Genomic DNA, 25,857 nt, shown 5'->3' with positions numbered 1-25,857 from the left:
TAGGTTAAAATGTAGAACAGCACACCAAGCGAAATTTGACCAAGGAAATAACAGAGGTATGACACCGGTAATATTAGTTTTGGTGCTAGTGTTTGAAATTATATTTTTTCTCTGAACTAGCACACTTCAGACGTTCTTTGTTCTTAAGAGCTAATTGATAGAAGTCCGCACACAAATGTTTCATGTTCTGCAATTCTGCCTTAACAAGATCCACATCACACCTATTTTGTGTGTCAGTCCAGGTGAACTTCAACTGAGAAAAAATCCTTTCAGTAGGTGCATTACTGCCTGGCAAGCTAAGTATAAATGATATTATTTTTATGTTGGGGACATCACAAGGCAACTTGGACAAAGCATTGAGCCATTTCTGCACACATGGCAAGTCTGTGCCTGCCACAGCTCGCATAGCAGGAACAATTACACTATACTCATTAAATAAATGTTGCAGTTCCAAATGCCGGGTCAAGTTAACTGCATCAGCAGCTTTGCAGAGCTACTGGAAAGTGAGAGGTTCTCTTAAGCAGCGTGGTTCTATTGCTGACAAATAATGGCTCTCTGAAAGAGATCACAGTTTTGATCACCCACAAGGTGTGCTCCACCTTTTAATCTTCGCGTGGTTGGAATATTGAGTATCATCGAGTTTGGTAATCGTAAAAAATGTGTTTACTAAGCTATGCAGCTGATAGCAGGTCTCACCACTGAAAGGGTTTATTCAGACCCCGGTGTTAACACCAAGCACATTAAATTAATCGAGAGCAGGGTGTGCTTTTAAACTCCATTATCATTTTACTGGTAAAAAATGGAGAAAATGTGCTGATGCTTTTTGTGTAGGAAAAAAATGTACCTACGCCAATACAACATTTGGAAAAATGTTCGCAGAAACAGTACCACTGAAGTAAAATCAAAATAGGCTCATGATAAAAGTCACACATTTTGTATCTGTTTTTGCGCTTTGTATTCTGATTTTATATAACATATATTAATTCAAACAAGTTTTTCGAACTTACCGATGACCAAATAGGAATGCGGTGGTGTGTGCTGGGTAACAGCGGGTCCACGGTAGGCTGGTGATTCCGGTCCGGGTAATCCTCCTCTGGCAGACTGGCAGTAGCGGCACACAGGAGCCTACAGGTCAGGGGTCAAGTCCCGGTCCCGAAAAATTTTAAAAGGGAAAGGCTAGAAACATCCAGAAATACCGTGGCTGGGTACCTTAAAGCTGTTCTCATTGGCCCTGAATCAGGGCCAATGAGAACACTCCTGCAGTGTACCAGCGAGCTCTAGGATTGGCTGATGGCTTTCAAGCCAATCCTAGATCACTTTGTTTGTTCTCCACAGCAAACATTGGAGCAACGATTGGCGAAGAAAGGCACATGATTGGCTGTCACCCAACAGCAGGTAAAATTACGGACAAATGGCGTCCGTTAAAGAAACCTTCACGGACAACGGACAGACGGCTGAAATTACAGACTGTCCGTGAAATTTACGGACGGTTGGTGTGTGGCAGCCCGGGCTGAGACAGCATCCTGGGCACACACACAGCCGCACCTGAGTACTTCACAGGTCTTTAAAAGACCATTTGCTTGTTAATGAGGCTTTGTTGTTTTTCCACCCCTTCTTAGAGCCCCTGCTTCACCACTCTGACTATCCCTGGAAGAATTAGACCCCCCCCTCGAAATGTTTAGTAGCCCCCCTGAAATGTGGCTCTAGTTGCTTCTCTGGCTCAGAGCAGCTCTCCCACCGCTGGCACACCTCCGCCTCTCACTTTGCCTTGCTCATCTAATTGTTTCTATTCCACATCACCGAACTGAAAAAGCGCACCAGGATCCATTAGGGACTAATACTGAGTGCGAAACATGTTGACCTACTTTCACTTTCCTTCACACTCACGGATAAGAGAGCAGCAGGATAATACTCATCCCTCTACTACAGTGGTTCCCAAACTTTTCCCTCATGAGGACCCCCATTGAGTCACTACTGGAATCCGGGGACCCCCAACCAATTTGTATGATTTAAATCTCAAACATTAAAACTGTAATTCGAAGAAATAAAAAACACACGTGTGCACATCAAACAAAGACTGACTTGAATTACTAAAGATTTTAGATTTTTATATTAAAAATATTTGCAAAAATTGAAAAATCCTAATGGGAAGGTTGGTGCTGTATCTTGCGACTAACTTTTCATTGTTTGGTTTTAGTTTGCCGCCAGAGGATCCTGCTACTGCCAAGGCTGGACTGGAAACCTAAAGCTGCTCTGCCAAATGTTGTCAGACCAGTCCTTGTACAGTTCACAAGTGCAGCGAGTGAGCCTGACCACTACAAAGGTGGCTTTGGAAAGCTCTCCCCCAAGAAATTTTGGGGAAAATGGTGCATTTTACAACACATTTGTCATTATATATTAAATTGTATTAGCTTTTAAAGCATAGTAAACAATGATCTTATTATGCACCAGGATACAACAATCTTTTGTCAATCTTCAATGCTTTACAATCTTCAATGATTCCCTCACTACTACACTTCAACAGTGCCTCTCATCTCTCCATAGCCCTACTGTCACATGTATTTAATTTATTTTATAGCACCTCTCATACCACTGTAGGGTGTAATAGCACTTTACATCACACACAAAGAGAGACCATGAATCATATGCGTGTAAATCAGTGAATAGAAAATGTTACATAAGGCAAAGGTGTAGGATTCACATGTCATCCATACTGGTAGGGATTTGTTAAGAGTGCTTGGTCTGGAGAAGCAGAAACTCAGGATTCAGAATATAACACAGGGATTAACATTGACTTTAATAATAAGGATTTATTTCTACCCAAACAAACCTTTTTAGCAGCATCGGGATAATGAAAGACTGGGAAAAAGCATAACTTACTAACTTGTACTGTGCAGTTTGCATGCAGCTCTTTGATGGCAGTTCATAGCTCACTGTGCTAGACTACGATTGGAACTTGTGAACTGCACAATAACAAAAGAATCTCTGTGGCAAAAGCAGGAACCCACTGAGCTATGCACAAAACAAAATACTGTTTTAAAAAAAATGCATTGTAGACATTCTTTGTAGCAGTGCTTCCTAAGACGAGTCAAAGCTGCCACTGGACAAAACCTCCATCTCTCTACAGCAGGTACATTAATCACCGGAGTTATCTTGACACTTTTATTGCTACTCAAAAACTGCTGATTAATCAAGGAACTTTGCAGAGCTTTTAAAACTGCTGCCTGGGGACCCCCTAGGAATGTGTCGCGGACCCCAGTTTAGGAACCACTGCTCTACTACATTTGTTTGAAAGAGGTTCTCCTTATCCTTTGTTTTTAACTCTTACCTTCCGGACCCCTGAATAAAACTCGGTTGCTGGGTACTGTGGAGGTAATTTTAACTCACTCACACACTTTTTAGGCACACACACCCACATGCACAACTGCGGCGTCTCCTAAAAGATCTCCGACAAAGAGCCCTCTCAGGGGTCCCGTGGGGGACAGCAGCGCCACCCCCCACGAGGAGCAATCGCCCGATGATGAAGCATGACACTCGCAAGGGTGTGTGAGGGCACTATTTCTAAAAGGAGAAATTAGCCCACCTTCATCTAGATCCAACCGCGTTTGCAAAACGACACCACACTTTAGTATCATAAGCTGCTCAACCAGAATAGGTTGTCTCCTGTCTCATAGAAACAGGTGCCCCTTAGTGATTACTAGAATTACTAAGCACTTCAATTGTCCTCGAGTCACGTCTTCCATCACTCTAAATCGAGGAGAAGTTACATGGTTGTAGCAAGGGTGTTGCAGCACATCGACCCATGTCTTTTGACTCAAACCCAAGTCAGAAAACCTAGGTTTTCGCTGGTGCGCCTACCTGACTTTTGCATAACGAGGAGAAATATCTTTAATTTTCCTTGTTACCTCCTCTTTGCATGTGTGCTGCGTTGTGGTCAGCTATTACTAGGTTGGTTGCTCGAATGTAGTTAATGAGTTGCAGGACGACTGGCGTGATTGTGTCTATAAGCTCCAGGTTAGCTTTCTTCAGGTCACACACCTCAACACTTATATCTGCCTCGTGTGGAACATTAGTGGTATGAGTACAAATGTGAAGCGTATAAACTTCATGTTTGTTTGAAAAGAAGGAGCCTGGAACACATTTTTGCAAGAGACACATCTCATATAGTAAGAAGTAAATATGCTGATGAAAGCTCGAGAGGCAATTATTCTCCACAGGTTTCTGGTCCTATGCGCATTGGGCCTTGGCTTGGGTAGGACAAAAGGTAACATGTATTCCTGACAATGTCGGTATTTGGGCAGCAGCGGCCTGACCCCTGCCAAAGTGGCGGGGCAGGCCAGAGGAGGGAAAGGGAGTGGGATGTCGGGCCAAAATAATTAAAAAAAAAAAAAAAAAAGTAAACTTACCTGATTGCCGCCGCCTCCGTTGTCTGGTCCATCGTGCTCTTCCTGCTTCTGGGACAGGCTCCCAGACTGCACTGCGGCCAATCATGATGCTGCATGAAAGCAGTGTCAGGATTGGCCCGAGCACTGGGACTTTGCACTCCCAGGCAGACTGGGAGCCTGTGCCTACTTTTTCCAGCCCCAGCAACGCAGCTGAGCTGGAGAAAACTTCACTGCGCATGAGGTGTTTGGCCTGCCTGAAACGGCTGCCAAACCCTCATGCGCAGTGAAAGGACGAGGGAGTGCACTGCCACTCCCCCACCACAGTGTCATCCCCTGGACCCACCCCTCAAGATGCGTCTGGGTCCTGGGGGAGAGTCCAGGGGGATTAAAATAAAATGTTAATAAAACGGGTTTAAATCCCATTTTATTATCGTTTTATTTGCAGGTGTTGGCATGGGGGGCCGCACTCCTCCACCCTAATGGATTTGGATTGGTGGAAGGTAAATTAGAGGGGATGAGGTGCTACTGGCTAGTGTACACGCACTAAATGTTGACCAGCCCATACTCTTTAAACGTCTTTCTACAATAAACAGACCAGGAAGGAATACCTTTGCAGAACTATCTCAGATCATAACCTACCACAGTGTGTCACCACAGTGGGGAGACCTACAACAACAACTTTCTCACTTTATAATCAATGTACTAAAAATGAACATCAGTTCTCATTCTCAGGGGATTTAGAGTAAAAGGAGAGCAAGCCAAATGATTGAAGATAAAGTGAAGGTCTGAAAATGCAAGGTGGATCCGAGTAGACACAAGACCATAAGATCAAAGAGTCTCCCTGTTGCTCAGAATTTTGGCACTCATACAGTAGTATAATTCTCAACTATTGTCTCCTCATACCTAAACCCTAAAAGATCTGGAAGTGTCACAAGAAAATCAGTAGCAAAATGTGCAAAGGAAATACATATACAGTTTGCCTCTGCATGAAACAACACCATCTGCCTCCTGTATGGACGCCATCTGTACTACACTGAAGCACACCACATTACTCATACATGTTACTGCCAGAGATGCAGATCAGCTTCCAAACTGCAAAGCATTTCGATATCAAAATAAAACAAAACCAATCATTTGTGCAAGAAAAGGGGTTATTGGTTGAGGGAGTGAAACCATACTCAAGCAGGAACCACAATCCTTGTTAGGGTGAAGTCACAAGCAATCCCGAAATGAACATGTGCTCAACCCTCAATGAGCGTAGAACAGAGAAGTCAGTCTTAACTCAGAGGTAATGTGTAAAGTATTAACAACACAGTGAACAAACATCACAAAAGGATCCAACTCCAGATATAATAAAATAGAGTAATTTTTAAGAAACAAAACAAGACCAAAATGACAAAAATCCAATCAGTAGAACCGAATATATGCAAGTTATAACATTTCAGTGAAATTTGCGCCAAAAAGCACACAGTGCCAACTGTGAATATCTGTTTGTGTCAGACCAGGGCAAGGTCACAAGATCAGGCCTAACGCGATGGAGTGCGGGCTGGCTACAGGAACCCAGGTAGGTCCTGAACAAGAGTACTTTAAATTCTGATTGGGAAGTGTTGCGAGTTCCTCCGTCGAGAATGTGTCGCACCGCTAAGGCTATTTGTCAGTTCTGAGGAGCTGCAAGGCTGAGATTCGAGGTCCTGATGGTCGTCAAGGATCCCATCGATGAGGGAATCTTGCAAGGTGAAGTCTGGCATAAAGGATGTGCCGCAAAGCTGAGGCAATGCATTGGTTTCAAGGAGCTGTGAAACCATGCTGTGGAGACCTGTCAAAAGGAAAATCCACGCAGCAGAGAGGCGATGCATCGGATCTGCTTGGGGTTGCTCTGCGCTGCAGAGGAGATGCATTGGTTATGCTGGATCCACAGATGGACTGGCAAAGCCCCATCAGGCCCACTTCCAAGTGTCCAGGACTGGGGTGGCACCACTTGGCAGGGTATGACCACAGTTGCAGAGTCCAAGTATTGGTTACAAGAGACTAGCCCTTAGAGTCAGAGTTGCAGTCCTTTTAGCAGCACAGCAGTCATTCTTCCTGGCAGAGTCTTCCACAGGTCCTGAAGTGTACCTAAGAGTTGGTGTCTGAGGTTCAATATTTATACACTGTGCTTCCTTTAAGAGAGAAACTCTTCTAGAGGCTTCCCTTTGAAGTGCACAGGTTTCCTGCCTCCCCTGTCCTGTCTCCAAATTAACTACAGGGGGTATGCAATCTTTTGTGTGAAGGCAGGACATACCTATTCAAGTGTAAGTAGGGCTGAGCTCTACCCTCCCATCCTGCCAGTGATGGCCCATCCTGGCACACGTAAGCTCTCTGTTGTGTGTGGATGTCTAGGAAGAATACACAAAATCCAACTGCATCCAGTAATGTGACCCAGAGACAGGCTGTAAGCACTAAATGGCTAAGGCAGGAAAAAGTCAACTTTCTAAAAGTTTGAAAGCGCTTTCCTCACAATATGAGGGGCGTCTCCAGCTAGCACTCAATAGCACAATAGTAATTAAGTTAATCACTTCTTGGTTAACTTTTTTTCCTCAATAAACTTTATTAAGTTCCTCAAATTTTATTTGAAGGTATATTTGTTATTTAATCATAACAGTAATGGCAATGTTACATTTCACATATGCCCAGTGCATTTCGGGCACTTAGCCCTTCATCAGGGGCTTAATTTTGAAAAGTAGAAGAAACTCAAAATCAGTACAAAGAACGGCAAACAAGCCTGTTTTCAAGAAAGTATAAAAATTGGGATTAAAGTGGTGAACATGCTCGTCAACTGGTGGCAAAGTGCACATGCTGAAAATATGGCTGCGAATTTAGAGAACCGGAAAAGCATGAAAACGAAGAAAGAAGAAATATGTCAAAGTATCCAATTGTGAAGGGACAGTATTTACGAGTGGTTTATACAAAACAGTTGAAGCACTATAAAATTGGTGAGTGCACAAAGAATTTGAACCGATTTGTGAGTCAAGCAACAGTGCCCAAGACAAAAACATCTACGAAAAAGAACAAGGATGTCAGAGTGTCCACGTGTTAGGGGACAGATTTAAAATAAAGTGTTATTCAAAACCGGTGAAAATGCAATGAAATCGGTATGTGCACCAAGAATTCAAACCAATTTGTAAGGTAAACAACAATGCCCGAGAAAGTGGACGCTGCAATTAATCCGGTGACCGTGATAGAGTAAAAGTGCATGTGATGAACGGGGTACACTTACGTAACGTTGTACATTCAAAATGATTAGAGTTTGTAAGGAATTGTGTAGACACAGATAAACACAAGAAACAAGTGTTAAAATCATCCTACATCCCTCATAAAGGGGTGTAACCAAGTTATATGAGTGGGGACTCACCCGTGTAGACGATAGCAGTGGTGTGGACGGCCATTCCCCGTGACTCTGTATAGAAACAATTATCGAGTGAACATTTTAAAGAACGGGAACCCGGAAGTGAAAAATGAATGCGGATGGTGTAGAACACCCGTGGTAATAAAATAAAGGAAGGACATCACTAGAAATGGAAACAGGAAGTGTAGAACTGCTGTGGTGAAGAAAATAAAGGAAAGACAATAGGTCTGTACCGGTTACCTAAATACAACATCATTCGAGCGTCGTAACTACACAATGTAGCACGGCTTATGTAAACAAACCGTAAAAGAACTGAATGAACATAGCAAAAAAGATGTGAACGTGAATATGCATATAATGAATATATACAGGATGAATGTTTTAAACATAGAAGCTGTAAATCCTAAACCAAGGAAAATGACGATAGGTGTGACATCAAGTTTATCCACAGAAGTGGGCATTAAACTTAGCTGAATGACAATAGTCAAAAGTCAAATGTATGGTATATGGTCATGAACCAACATGTACAGAAATAGCCAATGGTAATTCAAAGGAAACAACTAAAACCATCCGTTCGTTTAGACCTTTAGGATTGACAGAGTCCAAAAAATTGATCCAGTGTGTTTCCCTTTGTAGAAGAAATTGAGTGTTGTCACGTCCCTTTTGAATAGGGACTTGTTCAAGAATTAAAAATCTAAGTTGACTCACGTTATGATACATGGAGTGAAAATGTGCAGCGACCGTGGACTTTAAATTCTTTGTACGTATTTTGCTCTTGTGTTCATTTAAGCATACTCTGATTTTGCGTTCAGTCTTCCCTACGTAGGTCAAACCTCATGGACATTTTAGCATGTATATGACATTTTGGCTATTGCATGTGGCTGTCACCCTGAGTTTAATTAAGGTTCCTCAGCTGGGATGTCGAAAGGTGTTACCTTTGATGATAGAATTACAGCTCCCACAATTCATGCAAGGTATAGTACCTCGAAAATTCTTCGCTTTGGTATTGAAGGGTTTACTTAGAATCTGTTTGAAATTTTTTGTCCTTAAGTAAGCAAATCTCGGTTGAGATTCAGAGATCCCTTTAAAATCTGGTTCAGCACTAAACATTGGCCAATATTTCAATAAGATTTTTTTGATTTGATAACTGTGTGTAGAAGATTTGGACACAAACATATTTCTGTTGTCTTTTTCTTTTGGATTCAAACTTTTCAGTAGACTCTCACAAGTTTTGTTTTCAACTTTAGAGATGGCTTCTTGTAGTATTGGCTCAGGGTAGCCTCTATCTCTAAATATTTTTATGCAGGTAATCATCCTCTCTTTGTATAGGTCATCATCAGAAGAAATTCTTTTAACCTGAGTAATTTTGAGTAGGGAAGGTGCTTTTTTTAAGGATGTTGATGAAAGCTGTGAAAATGAAGAAAATTACTTTGATCTGTTGGTTTGGTGTATACACTGGTAATTAATTGTCCATTTGCGTTGGTGATATCTAACACTTTAGAGTGCGCCTACCTACCATATTGTTGATTGAACTTTCTAAAAGTGGCATTTTCAAACTGTTATTGAAAATCCGTCTTTACCATAACGGAGGATTTTTCACTACAATTCCAAACACCACCAAATATGAACAGTTTACCTGTTCCCATTTGGAAGCTACAGCTTATTAAAAGTAATTAGGTAATTCCAATGTTATTCTATGGGAGAAGCAGTTGTTACAGTAGCGAAAACCCATGACAAAACTGGGCTGTTTAGGGCCTACCCTAGGGGTGACGTATTTGTACTAAAATGGCAGGTTTAGGCCTGGTAAAAGGTTTATTTTGAGAGGTCATTTTGGCAGTTAAAAACCTCACACAGAGGCTGCAATGTCAGGCCTGAGGCAGGTTTACAATCTGCTTAAGTAAGCGGTACAACAAGTGCTGCAGGCCCAAAAATAGCATTTAATTTACAGGCCCTGTGTACATGTAGTCCACTTTACCAGGAATGTACAAGTAAATTATGTCAATTGGGTATAGGCCAATTTCCCCATGTTTAAAAGAGGGCACACATACTTTAGCACTGGTTAGCAGTGGTAAAGTGCACAGAGTCCTAAAGCCAACAACATAAATATAAAAAAGAAATATGGAGGAGTAAGGCAAAAAGTTTGGGGTGACCCTGAGAGAGGGCCATGTCCAATACTTTGACATTGAGGTATAATATACAACAGCAAAGTTGCAAAATGCATTGTTAAAAAGCATGCGTATACTTCAATTGTAAATGTGAACAATAAAAAAAACACATAGGGACTGATTAGGATGTCAGTGGGACCACCACTGGCAGGCTGCCCGTGGCGGTCCCACCGACATTCAGCGGAGCGGTCCAACCGCCGCATTTTGATATGGTCGGTCAGTCGGCATGGATCGAAGGGACCGACGATGCTTCCGATGTACTCAAGGAGCCTGTCAGACTGTTGGTCAGATCGCAGTCCTTACAATAGGGGCGGTGCCTGGTCAGGCACCGCCGTAGGGATTACGACTTCCCTTTCTCACAGCTTCTCCATGGCAGTCTGATCGCCATAGAAAGGATGTCGGAAAAGGACTTTGGGGGTCCCTAGCCAGGCCCCCGTCCCACCTGGGCCAACGCTATGCAGCCCGGTGCCCCCAAGCATCCATGCCCCGATATCTGCAAACATGCCTTTAGCCATTGGGGCTTGTGCTGAGGCCCTTTTTCAGGCCGCAGCTCAAGCCTCAATGGCAAAAGGCATGTTTCCAACTGCCTACACGGTGATCGGACCGTAATTTGGCAGACAGGATGGCCAACTACCTGTCGGCCGTTCCCGTTCCCGCAACAAAAGCGGTCAGACACTCATCTGACTGCCATCGTAAACAGTCCCTAAATCCTAAATTAGTAACCTTTTCTAAAATGTTTCAAATTAAACTAGAAACCTCATGTGTTGGTAGTAACATGAGTTTCAGCAACATTTCTTTTCATAATCCTTTTGCATTCCCCTAAAACATGTATGGTATGAATATAAATGAATGCCTTTAGAAATCAACTCACGGGAGAAGAGTATCAAATACATGCAATGGAGAAATGTTGAGTGATACATGTTATTTCGATAAATCTTAGGCATGGACAGACTGCAAAACAGCTGATGCTTGATTAACATTTTGTGAAAAAATGGTCTCAATGATGTGAGATTACATTGAAAGTAATCATTTCAGGAATAACTGTTTAAGACTGGTGTGGTGGCCAGTTTTATATGTGGGGTCTGCACATATGGATTCAAGTACTGGTATATAATTATGTATGAAGTTGTATCGAACAATGAATCTTATCCCTCTTTCTTTTTCCAATCGGTTTCATTTGCACCAGTGACCTGCATTGTTTTTCAGGGCTACAACAGTACTTCTTTGCTTTTCGACATATAGCAATATACCCATCTATTCTTTGGTATTCAAAAATCTGAATCGACCAATGAACTGCTAATCAAACTAGGACAAAATCAACTTTGTCTGATTAGAAAAATACTCAAGGATATAAACTAGTTTTTCACAAGGATTTATTTTGATAACTAGGCTAAAACAGCAAAGCTAGCCTACACAGAAACGGTCATAGACTAACAATGCAATAAACAGTAATAAAGTTAAAGAAGCAAAGACTATAAAGGGCCACGCCAAATTATCTATCTGTCCGTCTATCTATCTATCAATCTATCTGTCTGTCTGTCTGTCTATCATCTACTGGCAAGAGCCAGTAGGTAGTTATAGTTAGGACCAACTTTTTCCAAAGATAAAGTGTTTTTGGTTAACCAATAACTTTGGAGCAGTTTGAGAAATGTTCATGAAAATTTCCCAAAAGAGTGCCCTTTTTTGCTGTTTCAGGGTGATTGGTAATGCGCGGGCCATTAAAAAGGGGGGGTCCTAAAATGCTATTTCTCCATGCAATTCCTCTGGGGATTTTGCATTTTTTTAAACTCTATTACAGCCGAACCGCTGAATGTATTTACATTAAGTTTGACAGAAAGCTAGGTCTGGGTCTAGAAAAAGCCCTTTTTGTAAATTGGTGTAAATCTGTTCAATAGTTTGGTCGATAATAAAGAAAGAACTACATATATATCTAGGGAGGCAGATCCTTTGCTGATCTACCCGCGGGGGATTCACGGGTACCTGTGAGTACCCAAGAATCCATGTGAAAAGCAAAGCTCTCAATGGCTTGCCGCAATCTGAACATAAAGTTTCCGCCACCATATTCTTTGTCGTTTGGCCTGGGAAATACAGTGTAAAAACATATAAGGGGTGAGAATACAGGTATCCTGACCCCATAGGACACAATGAAAGGTCCCAGAGGGAACCCTCATGGGTAAGAAATTCATCCTAATTATTTTTTTGTCCTAAATCGAGAATCTGCGACTATCTGTGGGCGATCAGTGGGTACCACTCGTACCCGTGGATCTGAAGCCCAATGAAAAGAAAAAACCTCCCCCAATCACACACCATAGGCCAAAGGCTGTACGCAGCATGGGGTTGGCTGCATGTTGTGGGGGTTGGCTGCAGGGCCTGGCCATATGTCTAAACCCCACCGGCGGTGGTTGTATTAAAGTAAGGTAATCCAATATCACTTTACATTAAAAAAACATTGAAAAGCACTGAAAAGGAACAAAGTTTACAGGAAATTATAGTTAGGTTGATGTTTTACCCACATAAAACCTTGGAAATTCAGCAGTTATAGTTATACTTATCTGAAGAAACTATAAATTGTGCCGTTAAGTAACTTCAGGCCATGAATTATAGCTTGTGTAGACATCCGGTGTGCTGCAGGTGGGGAAAAGTCTGAACTTGATTTATGAGGCAGTCACACCCACCATTTTAAGTTGGGAAATGGAAACTGAAACCATTGCGATGGCAGTCAGAATAAATGGTTATATGAGTGGGTCATCCCTGGTATTTCAAATAAAAGCCTGATTAGCATGTGCTTATGTGAGTGAGCATGCACTATGCATGATGTTATATCACTGTTGACACAACTGATACTGTTGACAACCTGCCCTGCATGCTTTGGGGGCTTACAACAATGAAGTGTACCAATACAGTGGCAATGAGACATGCTTTGTTCATGATGTTGCGAAATGAGCACGCTTGTATCATGTTTGGCTCTCCCCATCAGTGGCTAGAACCAGTATAAATATGACAGACAGACAGCCCTCATGCTGATTGACACCACCCCCATATAAATGTATGCTGATCTTACTGAAAATAATCGTTAGGAGTTGGTGGTGTACATTATGGGGCAGGTGCATGAGCAAGGACAGGCCAAACTCATATGAGAATAAGAAGAGTTTGAAGACTCTGCAGAGCAAGGGAACACACTGCTTTTCATGGAAGAAATGAAAATGATCCTGCTTGATCTGAAAACTAATTTGAAGTTCAGTGATCAGAAGATTTACTCTATGACCCAGCACCTTGATCACCTGAAGGAGAGAACTGACCTGCAGGTGGCCAGACTGGAAGAAGGAAAACAATGAATACCTGACCTCAAAGAAGGATCCAGACATCTAAAGACCTGCTTGGTAACCTAGAAAAGTAAGATTTGCTCTGTAGCATAGGTGTGAGGACCTTGAAGCATGCTCAAAGCATAACAATGTACACAATATAGGCATAACTGAAACCACCTTGACTGAGAAAGCTGAAACTTCATTGAATTGCTAATTATTTGGCAGAGATGCTTTTTTGCAACGCTGTATTGTGGAACAAGCTTATAGGTATCTGGCTCCTGGGCCACTTCCTGGTGCCTCACTGGAACCCATCATTGCCAGACTATTGAACTACTGAGATAGAGATCAAATACTGAAAATGGCTAAACGGCGTAGTCCCCTGGAATATCAAGATGCCAATATATCCTATTTTACTGATTTTATAGGATCAGTCAAGAGGATAGAAAGTCCTTTGTTGAACCTTAGACGTCCTTCCGAGAGACTATGCCACGATGCACCCTGCCAAACTTAAAGTTACCTTTGAGTGTAGAGTGAAATATTTTGCTAAACCAGATGAGGCTCTTAAATTTAGCAAAATAGTGTGTAAAAAGAAGTGCCAGACCATAGCCGCATACCACTAGTGAGGCTCTCAATCAACCATGAATGACATAGAATTATAAGTGCCCTTTAACAATATATATAGAACATATCATGCCCAAGTAGGAGACTGCCTATACATAGTTTAACTCTGAACATCTTAAAAGAAATATTTTTGTACTGAGTCTCCATAACCAGTAATTTTGTTCTTTCTTCATGTTTATACATGCCTTCTCAAAGATAAATGTGCTGGATGCGGAATATGTGGGTGGTGGCAGATGCACCAATATATGCCTCTAAATACTTTGAGTATTAATGAATTTGGGGGTGACTACACTGCAAGTTGGAAGTGACAGCGTGAGAGGAAGGGGGAAAGTTTACTGGGATGTTATGCACTAATAGTTTGTTATATTTAGTAGTACACTTATATGTAACACAATTTTTATACAGTCAAGAATCATTAGGGAATTTATGCAATATATGCCCCTACTGGATAAATGAAAAACAAAATGTAATCCCTCACACATGCAGGTTGGGATGTCCATGGGCTTATTGTAGGAGACCCACCTCCACCCTAGGTGGCAGTCCTCCTTTATCACTGAGTGGAGTTGACAGTGTTACTCAGCTTCCTTCACTTCCTATGCCTGGGGTGTGGCAACCTTAATTAGAAAATCTGTTGATTTAAATCTGAAAAGTAACTTTGACCCTGAGGGGCGGGTATTGTTCCATATTGCTACTGTAAATTAGCACATTTGTCTTTGTATATGTTCCAAATGATGAGAAACAGCATTTTTTTGTTGATCTGGTTAGTGCTAATGGAAGAACATGGCTCCTCACCTATCCCATATGGGAGGGATTTAAATGTCGCTATTGACACTCAGCTGAACAGAACAGGACTGCCAAGCCCCCATGACATAGTAGATGGGTGGGCCTCCTCCTCCTCCTCCAAGAGGAATGTATTTTTGTGGATGATGTTTGTAGACACAACACGTGGCTTAGACAGTCTGTATTAATAACTACTCCTCAGTACACAACAGCTATCCATGGCCAGACTGGCTGATCAGCATGTTTGATTCATTGATTGCTGGTTTTTTAATATAAGCCTGATATCTAGTCGGAGCACTCTCAGTGGTTATGGAGCTTGAGATCCCAGTGACACTCCTTTACTCTGCTATCAGCTGATTTCCATCACTGGCATTACAGGACACGTTGTTTAACCTCTTGCGTGCCCCGCCCTTTCCCCGCCCTGTGCCGGGCTTTCTATTAGCGGGCGGGGTTCATGACGAGATGGTCTCGTCATGGGCACAGCACAACCGCGGCCCATGACGAGACCATCTCGTCATGGGCACTGAAGGGGTTAATAAGGACTTTTGTGATTTTATTACTGAATTGCTATACAAACTTGGGCTAAAGTAAAGCTGTACACCACAGGCTTTAAGGTCCATATATGGGGGATAGTGATTTTGAAGCAGGCTAGTGTGATAAGAAATGCTCATGCCCAATTAAAAAACTACAAAGGAAATATAGCAATAGTAGAAAGACAGCATTTAGCTGAATGACAGTAAAACCCTGGGTGACAATTACTTGACCACATGGACTAGGGGGAGCAAGAAGTTAAATACTTGGGTAAATATACAGTGGTGCATAAACATGGGGCGCATCCTAGAAGGGCATTGCCTGGTGTGCTGAAGGCATCGTGCCACAAGTCCTCTATGGTTCGTACAATTCTGACTCAGGAAGGAACCCGGCTCTCGACTAAGGATATATCCTTCAGGAATATGAATCATGCTATACACAAATATATGCCTCTACAGGAAGATGAAGATAAGAAGCTGCCCCTGTGAGGATGCTGCCTTGGCTGGGGTTGGGATCAATGACATAATATTGGTGAAAACAATATTGAATAACAAATATTGTTTAGAAAATGCTGCCATCCTATACTTAACTTACAACAACACAAATACTGATGACCAAAATATTGCTGTTAAAAATATCACTCTATGAATATAGAAGCCACAAATATCTTAACCCCAAAAATTGCTACCTATAAATAAATGTATAAAATGTCAAAAATAACAAAGAACACAATATGGAGTACAAAATGGCAAAAATAAAACCAAATATTTCAAAATAATGTTATAACAATTTGAATTAAAATAAATAAAATGAACCTTTGCATACATTGTCTAACCACATTATTACACTTATGTAACAATAAAATAAACTGTACTAGAAACTCTTACTTCCTAAAGCATCTTATTGATTAAAGCTGTGCATAATTAAGGAAATTAAATCATACATTACGAAACACGGAAATACAACATCTTGCTTGTTCAACTACTAGTAGAACTCGGCTAAATGACCTTTAACTTGTAACAGAAACACACCCTTCCCTTGGAAGAAGGAACAAATCATTATACATGACTGAGGCTATATTTTCATTGATTATCTGAAATAAAGAAAGTCACGTGCATTTGGAGTGCTGGAACACTTAAAACAAACATGCACATTTCAGTAGTATTCCATGAATGATTGTCAATGCGGCCTGGTTATGCTAACTGAAGCATACCTAAATTAATAATTATTTTCCAGCATATTAAAACGTGCTAACAATAGCATTGTGACTGTTTCCCGCCCGCAACGGAGGAGAGGGACCTCTCCAACATGGCGGACGGCGGGACCCAAGCCGGAAATAGTCTGCGCGGTCTAGTTGCGCGGGCCGCGACTCAGCTGCCGGCAATTGGGAGTGCCGCAGAAGAGGCTAAAAGCACGATACGGGAGGAGAACAGGTCGTCGGGAAAGGAATCGGAGTGGAATGCCGAGGCCAACACGGACCACGACGAGAAGGAGAGACGCCCGATACTGAAGGCCGAAGGAGAGGAGCCCGAAAGTGACAACCGCTCTAGGAGCAGCGTCCTCGAGTCTGGTACTCCAGCAAGGGAAGCGGAGGCTGAGGCTCCCCTCCCCACGGCCCAGGAGGGCCGTGGGCTCAGGCAAGTGCCGGCTATTTTTAGGTCTCGCCTGAGACAGCGCTTTAGCGCTGCTCTGGCGAGACTTATAGTAAGCGAGTTTTGGAAGTGCAAACAGTGGCTTTTCAGGCCTCCAAATACAGTGCATGTGCGCCGTCCGGGCGCGCGCACCATTTGGAGGCCTGAAAGCACTCGTTTGCTTTCACTTTCGCGGGCCGCACGGCCGCTTTGATGTGATCGCGATCGCGATCACTTTCACACTGTGGCAGCCTGCGTGTACAAAGAGCACTCTAAAAGAAAACAGCATCGTTATATTCTTCATTTACAATTAAACAGTCTAAACATACAATGTACACATTGTGTCAAGACGCTGTAATGTGTGCCTCGTGCGCGTTTTACATAAATTACAACACACTCTTGCACCAACCACAGCATACAAAGAAACGTTTTCAGGTGAAACAGTTTTGGGAAAGAATGTACTCTGTTCTAATGTATGGGCTACCCCTCACACTCTTGCAAACGGTTTAGGCTTGCATTTTAGTTGTTCGAAAGAAGTTCCCTTCCAACAAACTGACAAGGAAAACATAGTATGTACACCCATACTGAGTGCTGTTATTTTATGTTACTTAAACGCACATGCGGTTTCTATAAAAAAAAAAAAAAAGACAAGGCGGCGCGATTTATTTTAAGACGTGGCATTCCCCAACTGCTATACACACAGCAGCAGACAGGAGGCAAAATAGAGTTGTATTTTGAAAGGGGCAAATTTAAAAGTCACTGCCTGTATTGTCATTCACATTTTACTGTGTGTGTTACTTCCACGTGTACACAAAATCGTTGAACTGACAGCTTTTAGAAATGATGAAGTTGCCAGATAGACTTCCTTCCTCTGTGGAGTTGCTGTCACCCCAATAACGTCTTTGCACATCCTCTGATCTAACGTGTATGAATCATTATTTTGAGCAATTATACAGATAGGGCTGTAGTGCCTAGAAGTGTCAGTGAGCTGTATCAGTAATATGCAGAATGTATTGTATATTTAAACCAGAACTGTTTACTCCTTTCATGATGTCATCTCGAGTGGTGCTCCCCCCACCCCAGGACAAAAGAACTGCATGTCGCTTCCCGTCTTGTCACCAAGAACGTGTGAGGTTTTGGTCACGGAGTGTGATTCGCTCTAGCCCTAAAGCAGCACCCTCTCCCCTCTTAAAGTGAGATGGCTCTTCTGTGGCTGTGAGGAGGGAGACGGGCACACAGTGACTTTATTCAGCGGGAATTCCCTGCAGCCAGAGTGCAATCTACTGTGCCACTGAAGGAAGGGGCGAAGCAAAGGTGGATAGCGGAAGTGTCACAGGTGTCAAGCATTTGCAATGCAATAGGTCTCGCAGTTACGAGAGTTACAGCTATTGGCATTGTAAATAACAATGCCTTGTATTTATGTTTTTAAAACAAAAATAAAAGGCATTATTATTTGCTATGTCAATAGCTCAAACAAGCGTAAATGAGAGACCTATTGCATTGCAAATGCTTTTTTTTTTTTTGCATGCAGCACAATTACAACACGGGCCCAGATACAGCTAACATCTAAGAAGCTTCTAGCAGGCGACTGTGAAGGCCATAAACCCCCCCCCCCCCCCCCCCCATTTCAGAGCGAACACAAGGGATTGTAAACATCAAGGGGCCTTCATGCGGAGCTCAAAGACCTCATAAATCAGGTGCTTATCTCTGGGAAGCTCATTCCTTAGCTGCCCTCTAAGCAGGGACAGGAAGGCAGGATTACGGTTCCAGCAACAAACAAGCATTTGCAATGCAATAGGTCTCGTATTTACACGAGTTTAAGCTATTGGCATTGTAAATGACAATGCCTTTTATTTAGGTTTTAAAAACAAAAATAAAAGGCATTGTCATTTGCAATGTCAATATCTCAAACTCGCGTAAATGCGAGACCTATTGCATTGCAAATGCTTGTTGGTTTCGGGGTTGGTGGGAGGGAATACGGGGTACGGCACACTAAGACACAAAATGCCTTCCCTCACTTAGACACCCCACAGCTAGGACCCGGTGGCGGTAGCACAAATCCCCATTTACCCTTCTGACCAAAGGACAAAGACCTGACACTCTTGTTTTTTTTTTTTGTTGTTGTATTCCTCTGCTTCCCTGATTGAGGAGACGGACACCCATAACCCAGAAGCTGACCAGACCCGAAACGACTCCACAGCAAAAGACCCGGAGTACAGAAAGAGACCTATTGACCACGAGACTTTCACGAAAGACATTTGAGGAAAAGTACCCGACTTTTTGTTGGGCCGCATTGTTTTTATTTATTTTTTTCCTTCTTTTTTCTTTGTTCTTCCAATCTGACAAACGCCGATTTCACCCGGGGACTACTAAATATACATACCGATAGCCAAACCCACTCTTAAGTTAAAATAAAGGCTCCACAATTCCTCAGAACCTAAGTCTCCTGAGCATTTTTTTCTCGAAAAGGGAACTGTAGATCACCCCTGAGCCATACTATGTACTAAGCTGTCCAAACTGGCCCTTGAGATGCACAATGTATTTTGTGCGCTTTGGACCTGGAGACTACTAGCTCAAAAAGCGGGGTGTGAGATTGTATAGTCCCTAGCTATGTCAGTGATTGAAAATTCCCTACTTCTGTTTTTTTTTAATTTAGAAAAAGGGGTCTTGACTTTATTGGTGAGACCAGAGATAAGGACTCTTGTAAAATCATTTGCAATCAGGAACGCAAGGTTAAAGCTGCAGCCAGGTCTGTTGGCATTTTTGCATACTTTCATCTTCAGCCAGTGACCAAAGTGACATTTTGCTTCTTCCTTCATGAACCACTGGAGTGTACCCATTGACCTTAAAAAACAATTGGGTAACCAAGCTGTACAAGATATGTAATGCTAAGACGGGGCACTCAGCTCCTCTGGAGAAAAAAATCCACTTTACAGCGATTGGGTTTTTGCTGATCACTGGTGGTGAATATTATGTACTGCTTCTTATGCTCCAGTAACAAAAGGATGCAAAGAAATGCTTATCTGGTATTTTCTCCACAATCAAATAGATAATCCAACATATCTGATACAATAGCTGGCGGAATCATGAAACCACAAGATACCCTAAACCTATATCCAACCACCATATGGTGGGACATGGGTATTTAACAGATTTCTGTTGCAGACCAATCTATAAACTATAGGCTGGGGTAGTCTGAGTCACCACCAGAACAACAGGAATTAAAGGTAAAAAATGCATACAAAAAAGACATTATTTAAAAACTGATTATTCAGACAATTTAGGTTACATTATTCCAAATTAAATTAACTCATGAGCCTGTTTAGTTTGGTGATAACTGAAGACTGTGTTGCATTCATTCACACTGCCATAACGAGGAATCAAGTAAGTAGTGCTTAATTTGTAAAATATTCAGTGCCAGGGCTCTGACTAGGAGGCCACTGCAGCTTGGACCACCTATTGCCCTTGTCATCGCTGCCAAAACAACTACTAACCATCTCTCTCGCATGTAATTGCGACAGTTACGATTATTCCAGGTCCCCAAAGCTAAAAGAATGGTGGGGGAGGCAGGTATTAGCTATTTTAATGTATATTTTATTCCTAAACTACCGTTGTTCTGCTCATCTCTAAATTAGATGCTGTTCTACCTGTATGGTGTTGAAAATTAGGTGCCGGTGCCAAGCACCGGAAACCAATTAAGTGCCGGTGCTTAGCACCGGAAAGCCCCGGCTCAAATTAAGCACTGCAAGTAAGATCCTTATGGTGGCCGAGTAGTATGATAGTCTACAACATTTACCAACATATAGAGGCACAGCATAGATTTGCACGGAGGAAGTAACACTCAAGAGTTTGCCCCAAAATGGATGAAAGCTTCAGATAACAATGGGTAGTAAAAGGAAACTAAAATACTGAAAAAATAAGTCCCCAATGGCATGGCAGTATAAACTTAATACCCAAGCATTGGTAAAGTCAATAGATCTCGACTGTGACTTTATTGGCTTTGTCAATGCTTGTTTTCGTCCATCATTCAAAAATGGCTGCCTCAATGGCATGCATATACTTGCTGTCAATGTGTAAATTATTTTTTTAATACAAAAGAAAGAAAACATTTCAAGATGGCGGATAAGCGTGTCACACATAGGCAGCAGACATTATTGAAGGATTTTTCTTAACCCTTTCGATGCGCATGACGGAGCGGTTCCGTCATGCGCATCGGTCGCGCTGTGCGGATGACGGAACCGCTCCGTCACGGCCCCGCCCGCGCAAAGAACCTTCAGCACGGCAATCCGCGCCGTGCTGAAGGGGTTAAAAGAAAAGAAAAACAAAAGAAAAACCATTCCATAATGGCCACCGTGTATGTGCCACCTTCGAATGATTTAAAATCCAGTTAAGGATGGCCATCTGCAATACAGCTGCGAGCGGCAATGAGAGCAACAGAGGGTTGGGGTGATACATTGGTGTTCGGGACAAATAAATTATAAAGAGAGGTGGGGACCCAAAGGTAGGTACGTAGTAAGGAGAGGCACCAAGAAGGACGAAATAGTCCCTCATATACTCCAATGAAAGGTAATGATATCAGCAATGGAAGGATATAACCCATTCAATCGATGCATTGAGAGACCAAAATTCTCCTTAGGCAGGACAAATACAAGAATAGGGAAGAAAATCATTGAATAAGGAGTCGGAAACCGAGATAGACAAGAAAACTGTTGTGATGTACTAATTACCCAATGCACTCTCCCGACAGTGGTTCTCTGGCTTGCTGCTCAGCCTATGATGAGGTCATATAGAATGTTCAGTGGGTTTGGATTGAAGGGAGAATCAGTTGGTGTGGAAGGGCTGAGCAGCGAGGAGGCTGCTCCTGGTGGGGCACTTTTATGGATCAGAACATCTTCCTGTAACTTGTAAAAATATATGTTGCGCGTGATTCTCTACACGCGGTCCTACCTGCTGTACCTCGAGCCCTGCTGTAATGCCTTCGTTGAATTCCTTCTCTGACGCAATTGCAACCAAGCAGTTTGTGACTGCTTGAGGACGGTTTCCTGCATTGACACGCTGCACGCCACCCGGCTCAGCGTCTGTAAACGTGCCGCCATTTTGTGATTGGTGCATTCCTTCACATTTGAAGCACACTACGCTCCTTGCCAACCACGTTTTCTGCCATCCATGATGTGTTTTCAATGCACCGCAACCCGGGATTTAGGGTTTGTAGATACCCATATTAGTTTTTAGAGTGTTTTGGGATTATATTTACCCTGTCTTGGTGTGGGTGGTGTCTTATACCTCTTCTTTGAGGTAGACCTTCCTGCCATTAGATAGCATGGTGGATAGCATCCACTGTTTTTAAGAATGTATCCCTTTATCATGCATTCTTTGTTGTCTATGATCATTATCAGGGGGAAGGATGTGTTATAATGTTTTGTTGTTAATGCATCCTCCTTTGCTGACATGTGTATCTTGTCACCTTCAGTCCTTTTGACTGTTTTTGATCATTATAAGGGGGAGATGTGTTGTGATGTACTAATTACCCAATGCACTCTCCCTACAGTGGTTCTCTGCCTTGCTGCTCAGCCTATGATGAGGTCATATAGAATGTTCAGTGGTTTTGCACTGAAGGGAGAATCCGTTGGTGTGGAAGGGCTGAGCAGCGAGGAGGCTGCTCCTGGTGGGGCACTTTTATGGATCAGAACATCTTCCTGTAACCTGTGATGTAACCTGAAGAATAAATCAACTACCTTTACTTACAAGACATGCCTGCGCATCTTTTTTTGTTTTAACAAAAGCCATCAAATCATGAGCAAGGGATGGAAGCATATTTTACTTTAGATTTTATACAATAGGTCTTTTTGCCAATACATAGTTGAAGCTGTCCGTAGGAAAGACTTAGTAAAAAGGAAACCAGTTAGAAATCTTATGAAACGAAAACCTCAACATCAGGCATATGAGTGACATCACAAATAACAATTCAGGTTAAAGATATGCAGGTGAATAAGGATGGGTGCGGCGTCTAGTGCAAAGTAGAATACCTACCACGTATTTGTTTAATATCATCAGTTGTCCTTGGCGAGGGTACTTAACAACCTCTAGACCATCAATAAGGTAGAGAGTGGTCTAGATGCCCCTATAATCTACAAAGTTTGCTGGCTGTGTTCCTCCACTGCAATAGCTAAATCTTGAAGAACAAGTCAACCTACTGTAATTCCCCAGGTCTTGTCATATCTCATGTACTATAGGTTTCATTCCAGGGCAACTTCACAGCTCCCAAAAGATGAATGAATCTCTACCTCTATAACTGCAGTACCTTGCCAATATTCAATGCTAGTGTTTTTGTGTTTCATTTGATTGGTCATCTATGTGACTGCTCTTTTTTGCTAAATTTAAAAATACTTTAATTCAATAGAATTGTAACCTGGACTCTGGCAAGATCAGAAAAATAGCACAAGTACTTACATGTCACTGTCTGCTGTGGGTTTCATGGACGGACTCTGAAGGTTTGCTTCTATGATGTCATTAAATCCCGAATTTCCAACATTCTTTGCGAGCTACAAATACAAAATTATATCAATAAAATACAGGGCTATTTAAAAGATGGAGTCTATTCCGAATCCATGTTTGGGCCATAGAACAACGATTATTAGTGTTAATGACATTTATTTTTTTCATGGACACCAGCATCACTTTCTGTAAACCAAGACTTACTTTTCCTCAGCAGGCTTTGACCCAAAGCAAAAAAAAGAAAGGCCGAGAATAGGACACAAGGAGTAAGATAAGGATAGGAAAAGAGTGACAAATGGTAAAAGCAGGCATGTAATACAATCTGCATGAAAGGAATTGCTGAGTGGTGGAGGAAATAGGCATGAGGTGGAGTCAAAGTTAGGCAGCCTTGGAATTCAGCAACTTCAGTGTTCGATAGTACCAGTGATGGGTTTCTATGAAAAACTTTGGGTCCCTTATCTTAGTTTTCAGGAGAACATTGGAATGTTGAGCACTCCATTAAAGACCGGGAAAGTGGCTCAGCGTGAATTGCTGGTACACACCTTCTGTTCCAACATTCCAACGCTTGCCCTAATGTTTCTCCCTTTTTAATTTAGAACATTCTGTCCTCAGGGGGTAGAATGCTCAGGGGCATAACAGAGGCCCCCGCAGCCCCAACGATGTGGGGGGCCCCCAGGCTTAACCATACTGAAGGTGGCCCCCTCTGCCCCATCTCACGTATGGGGGCCCATTCACTATATCGGCAGGAGGTCCTCTTGCGGTTTGTTACGCCACTGAGAATGCTCAAATAGTTTTATAGTACTTCTGTCTCCTGCTATAGCAGTTCTTGAAGGCCCTCCCCTTTGTTACAGCCTCTCGCCTGTGGCTTCAGCATGTAACTCTGGAAGAGGGACTTTACAGCCATTATAGCCATTGACTAGTATTGTTAAAAATTAAACCCTGAAAAAGGGCAGACGGCAGTAACATGCTAAACACATTATCACTCTACAAAACTATCTTAATATAGGTTAAACAGCAATTAACACAAGAAATTGATACAAACTAGTATACTGCCATACCAAGCAAAGCGTTCTGCACCTATTTCACTCCCTCTCCAACACACACACACACACACACATATATATATATATATATATATATAAGAATATGGCTTGCAGTGTGCAGAACATTATATGGATCCTAAAATAAATAATAAGTATTTTTTCCTTTTCATAAACACTTCAAAGCAGAGCTACTGGACTCCCTTGCCCATTATGTAGAGTCAAGTCCCTTTCCTGTGTATTTACTGTGCACATTCATTAGATTTCTTGATGCATAATATCATGTAATATGTTTGAGCTTGATTACAACCAGCTTTAGCTTTATGGAAGCCTTTGTGTCAACATTTCTTTAAAAAAAGAGCAATAACATGTATAAAGAGAAAATATGCTTTGGACGAGCCTCGTTAAACTGCTGGCTTTCATTGGATTTTCAGTTTGCCATTGTTTGGGCAGGCTGTTCATTATGGCCATGGCCATGGTTAGAGTGTTGCATTTGTGTTCCCATTGGATTTGGTGATGGGACTTCAAGCTGTTTTTTTATAAGACTGCAGATTTGACATAAAGTATAGCTTGTCCTTTATAGCCCCCGTGTGCTCTTCTATGTATTTACTTTGCTCACAAAATTACATTTGAACTGCTGATTTTGCCTTTTTTGCTTAGGAAGTGCATGCAGATTGGATACCTTAGCTGCTCATAAATACACAAAGCGATACCAAAGGGGATGATGGACGGAGCGTTTGAGCAAATCAAACACTCACCCCCAGTCAAATGATCTGGGTTTAATCCATCATCATTCTTTAGCTCACTCCACCACCCCAGTTCAGACATGGCCATATGCAAAACAGTCTGACCCTGTGCCTCATAGGAACAGTCCAGCTCGAACTGCCAAGCCATGTCTTCCCTGGACCGGAAACAAGCATCCTGGGACCGGTTTCGTGTTCATAACCCTCATCAGCCAGGCTATCTTGAATCCAGTGGCAAAGTGAGCAAGGGACCCACGTCTGGGCATACCCTGCCAACTTAGGGCGAACAAAGCGATACCAAAGGGGATGATGGACGGAGCGTTTGACCAAATCAAACACTCACCCCCAGTCAAATGATCTGGGTTTAATCCATCATCATTCTTTAGCTCACTCCACCACCCTAGTTCAGACATGGCCATATGCAAATCAGTCTGACCCTGTGCCTCATGGGAACAGTGCAGCTCGAACTGCCAAATACACAATGCAGTTCACTAATCTCCCTTCTGTATTCATTTGTTTTACCTTGCCGTCATGAATACATGTTGGAATTAATAATTTTTTTATTCACAAAGACCTGTTCATACACAGGCTTTCTTAAACATACAAAGGACATGCTGGCTCTTTGTCAACGTATCTACTAGGCAATATTTTGCTACAATGCCTTTGAAGTTCATCACTTACAATGCAAACTTCATCTTTTGACTCTTTTTTCAAAAACACTTATTTGGGGGCACAGCTTAATTCTATTATTGCAGACTCTTCAGTAAACATAACAT

The 25,857-nt window shown here is 42.2% G+C and overlaps 1 protein-coding gene across 1 annotated transcript in view; it reads right to left on the bottom strand.

Annotated features, from left to right (window-relative positions):
• Positions 1-25,857, bottom strand: part of LOC146812057 (arf-GAP with SH3 domain, ANK repeat and PH domain-containing protein 1-like) — a 1,117,518-nt gene that overhangs the window by 296,700 nt on the left and 794,961 nt on the right. Inside the window, exon 17 of the mRNA XM_085619062.1 lies at positions 23,254-23,345. Within this exon, the coding sequence (XP_085475188.1) occupies positions 23,254-23,345 (92 nt within the window). The remainder of the gene's footprint in view (positions 1-23,253; positions 23,346-25,857) is intronic.

This window comes from Triturus cristatus, chromosome 7 (assembly GCF_964204655.1).
Source record: "Triturus cristatus chromosome 7, aTriCri1.1, whole genome shotgun sequence".
Lineage (NCBI taxonomy): Eukaryota > Metazoa > Chordata > Amphibia > Caudata > Salamandridae > Triturus > Triturus cristatus.
This window is presented reverse-complemented; position numbering and strand designations above follow the sequence as displayed.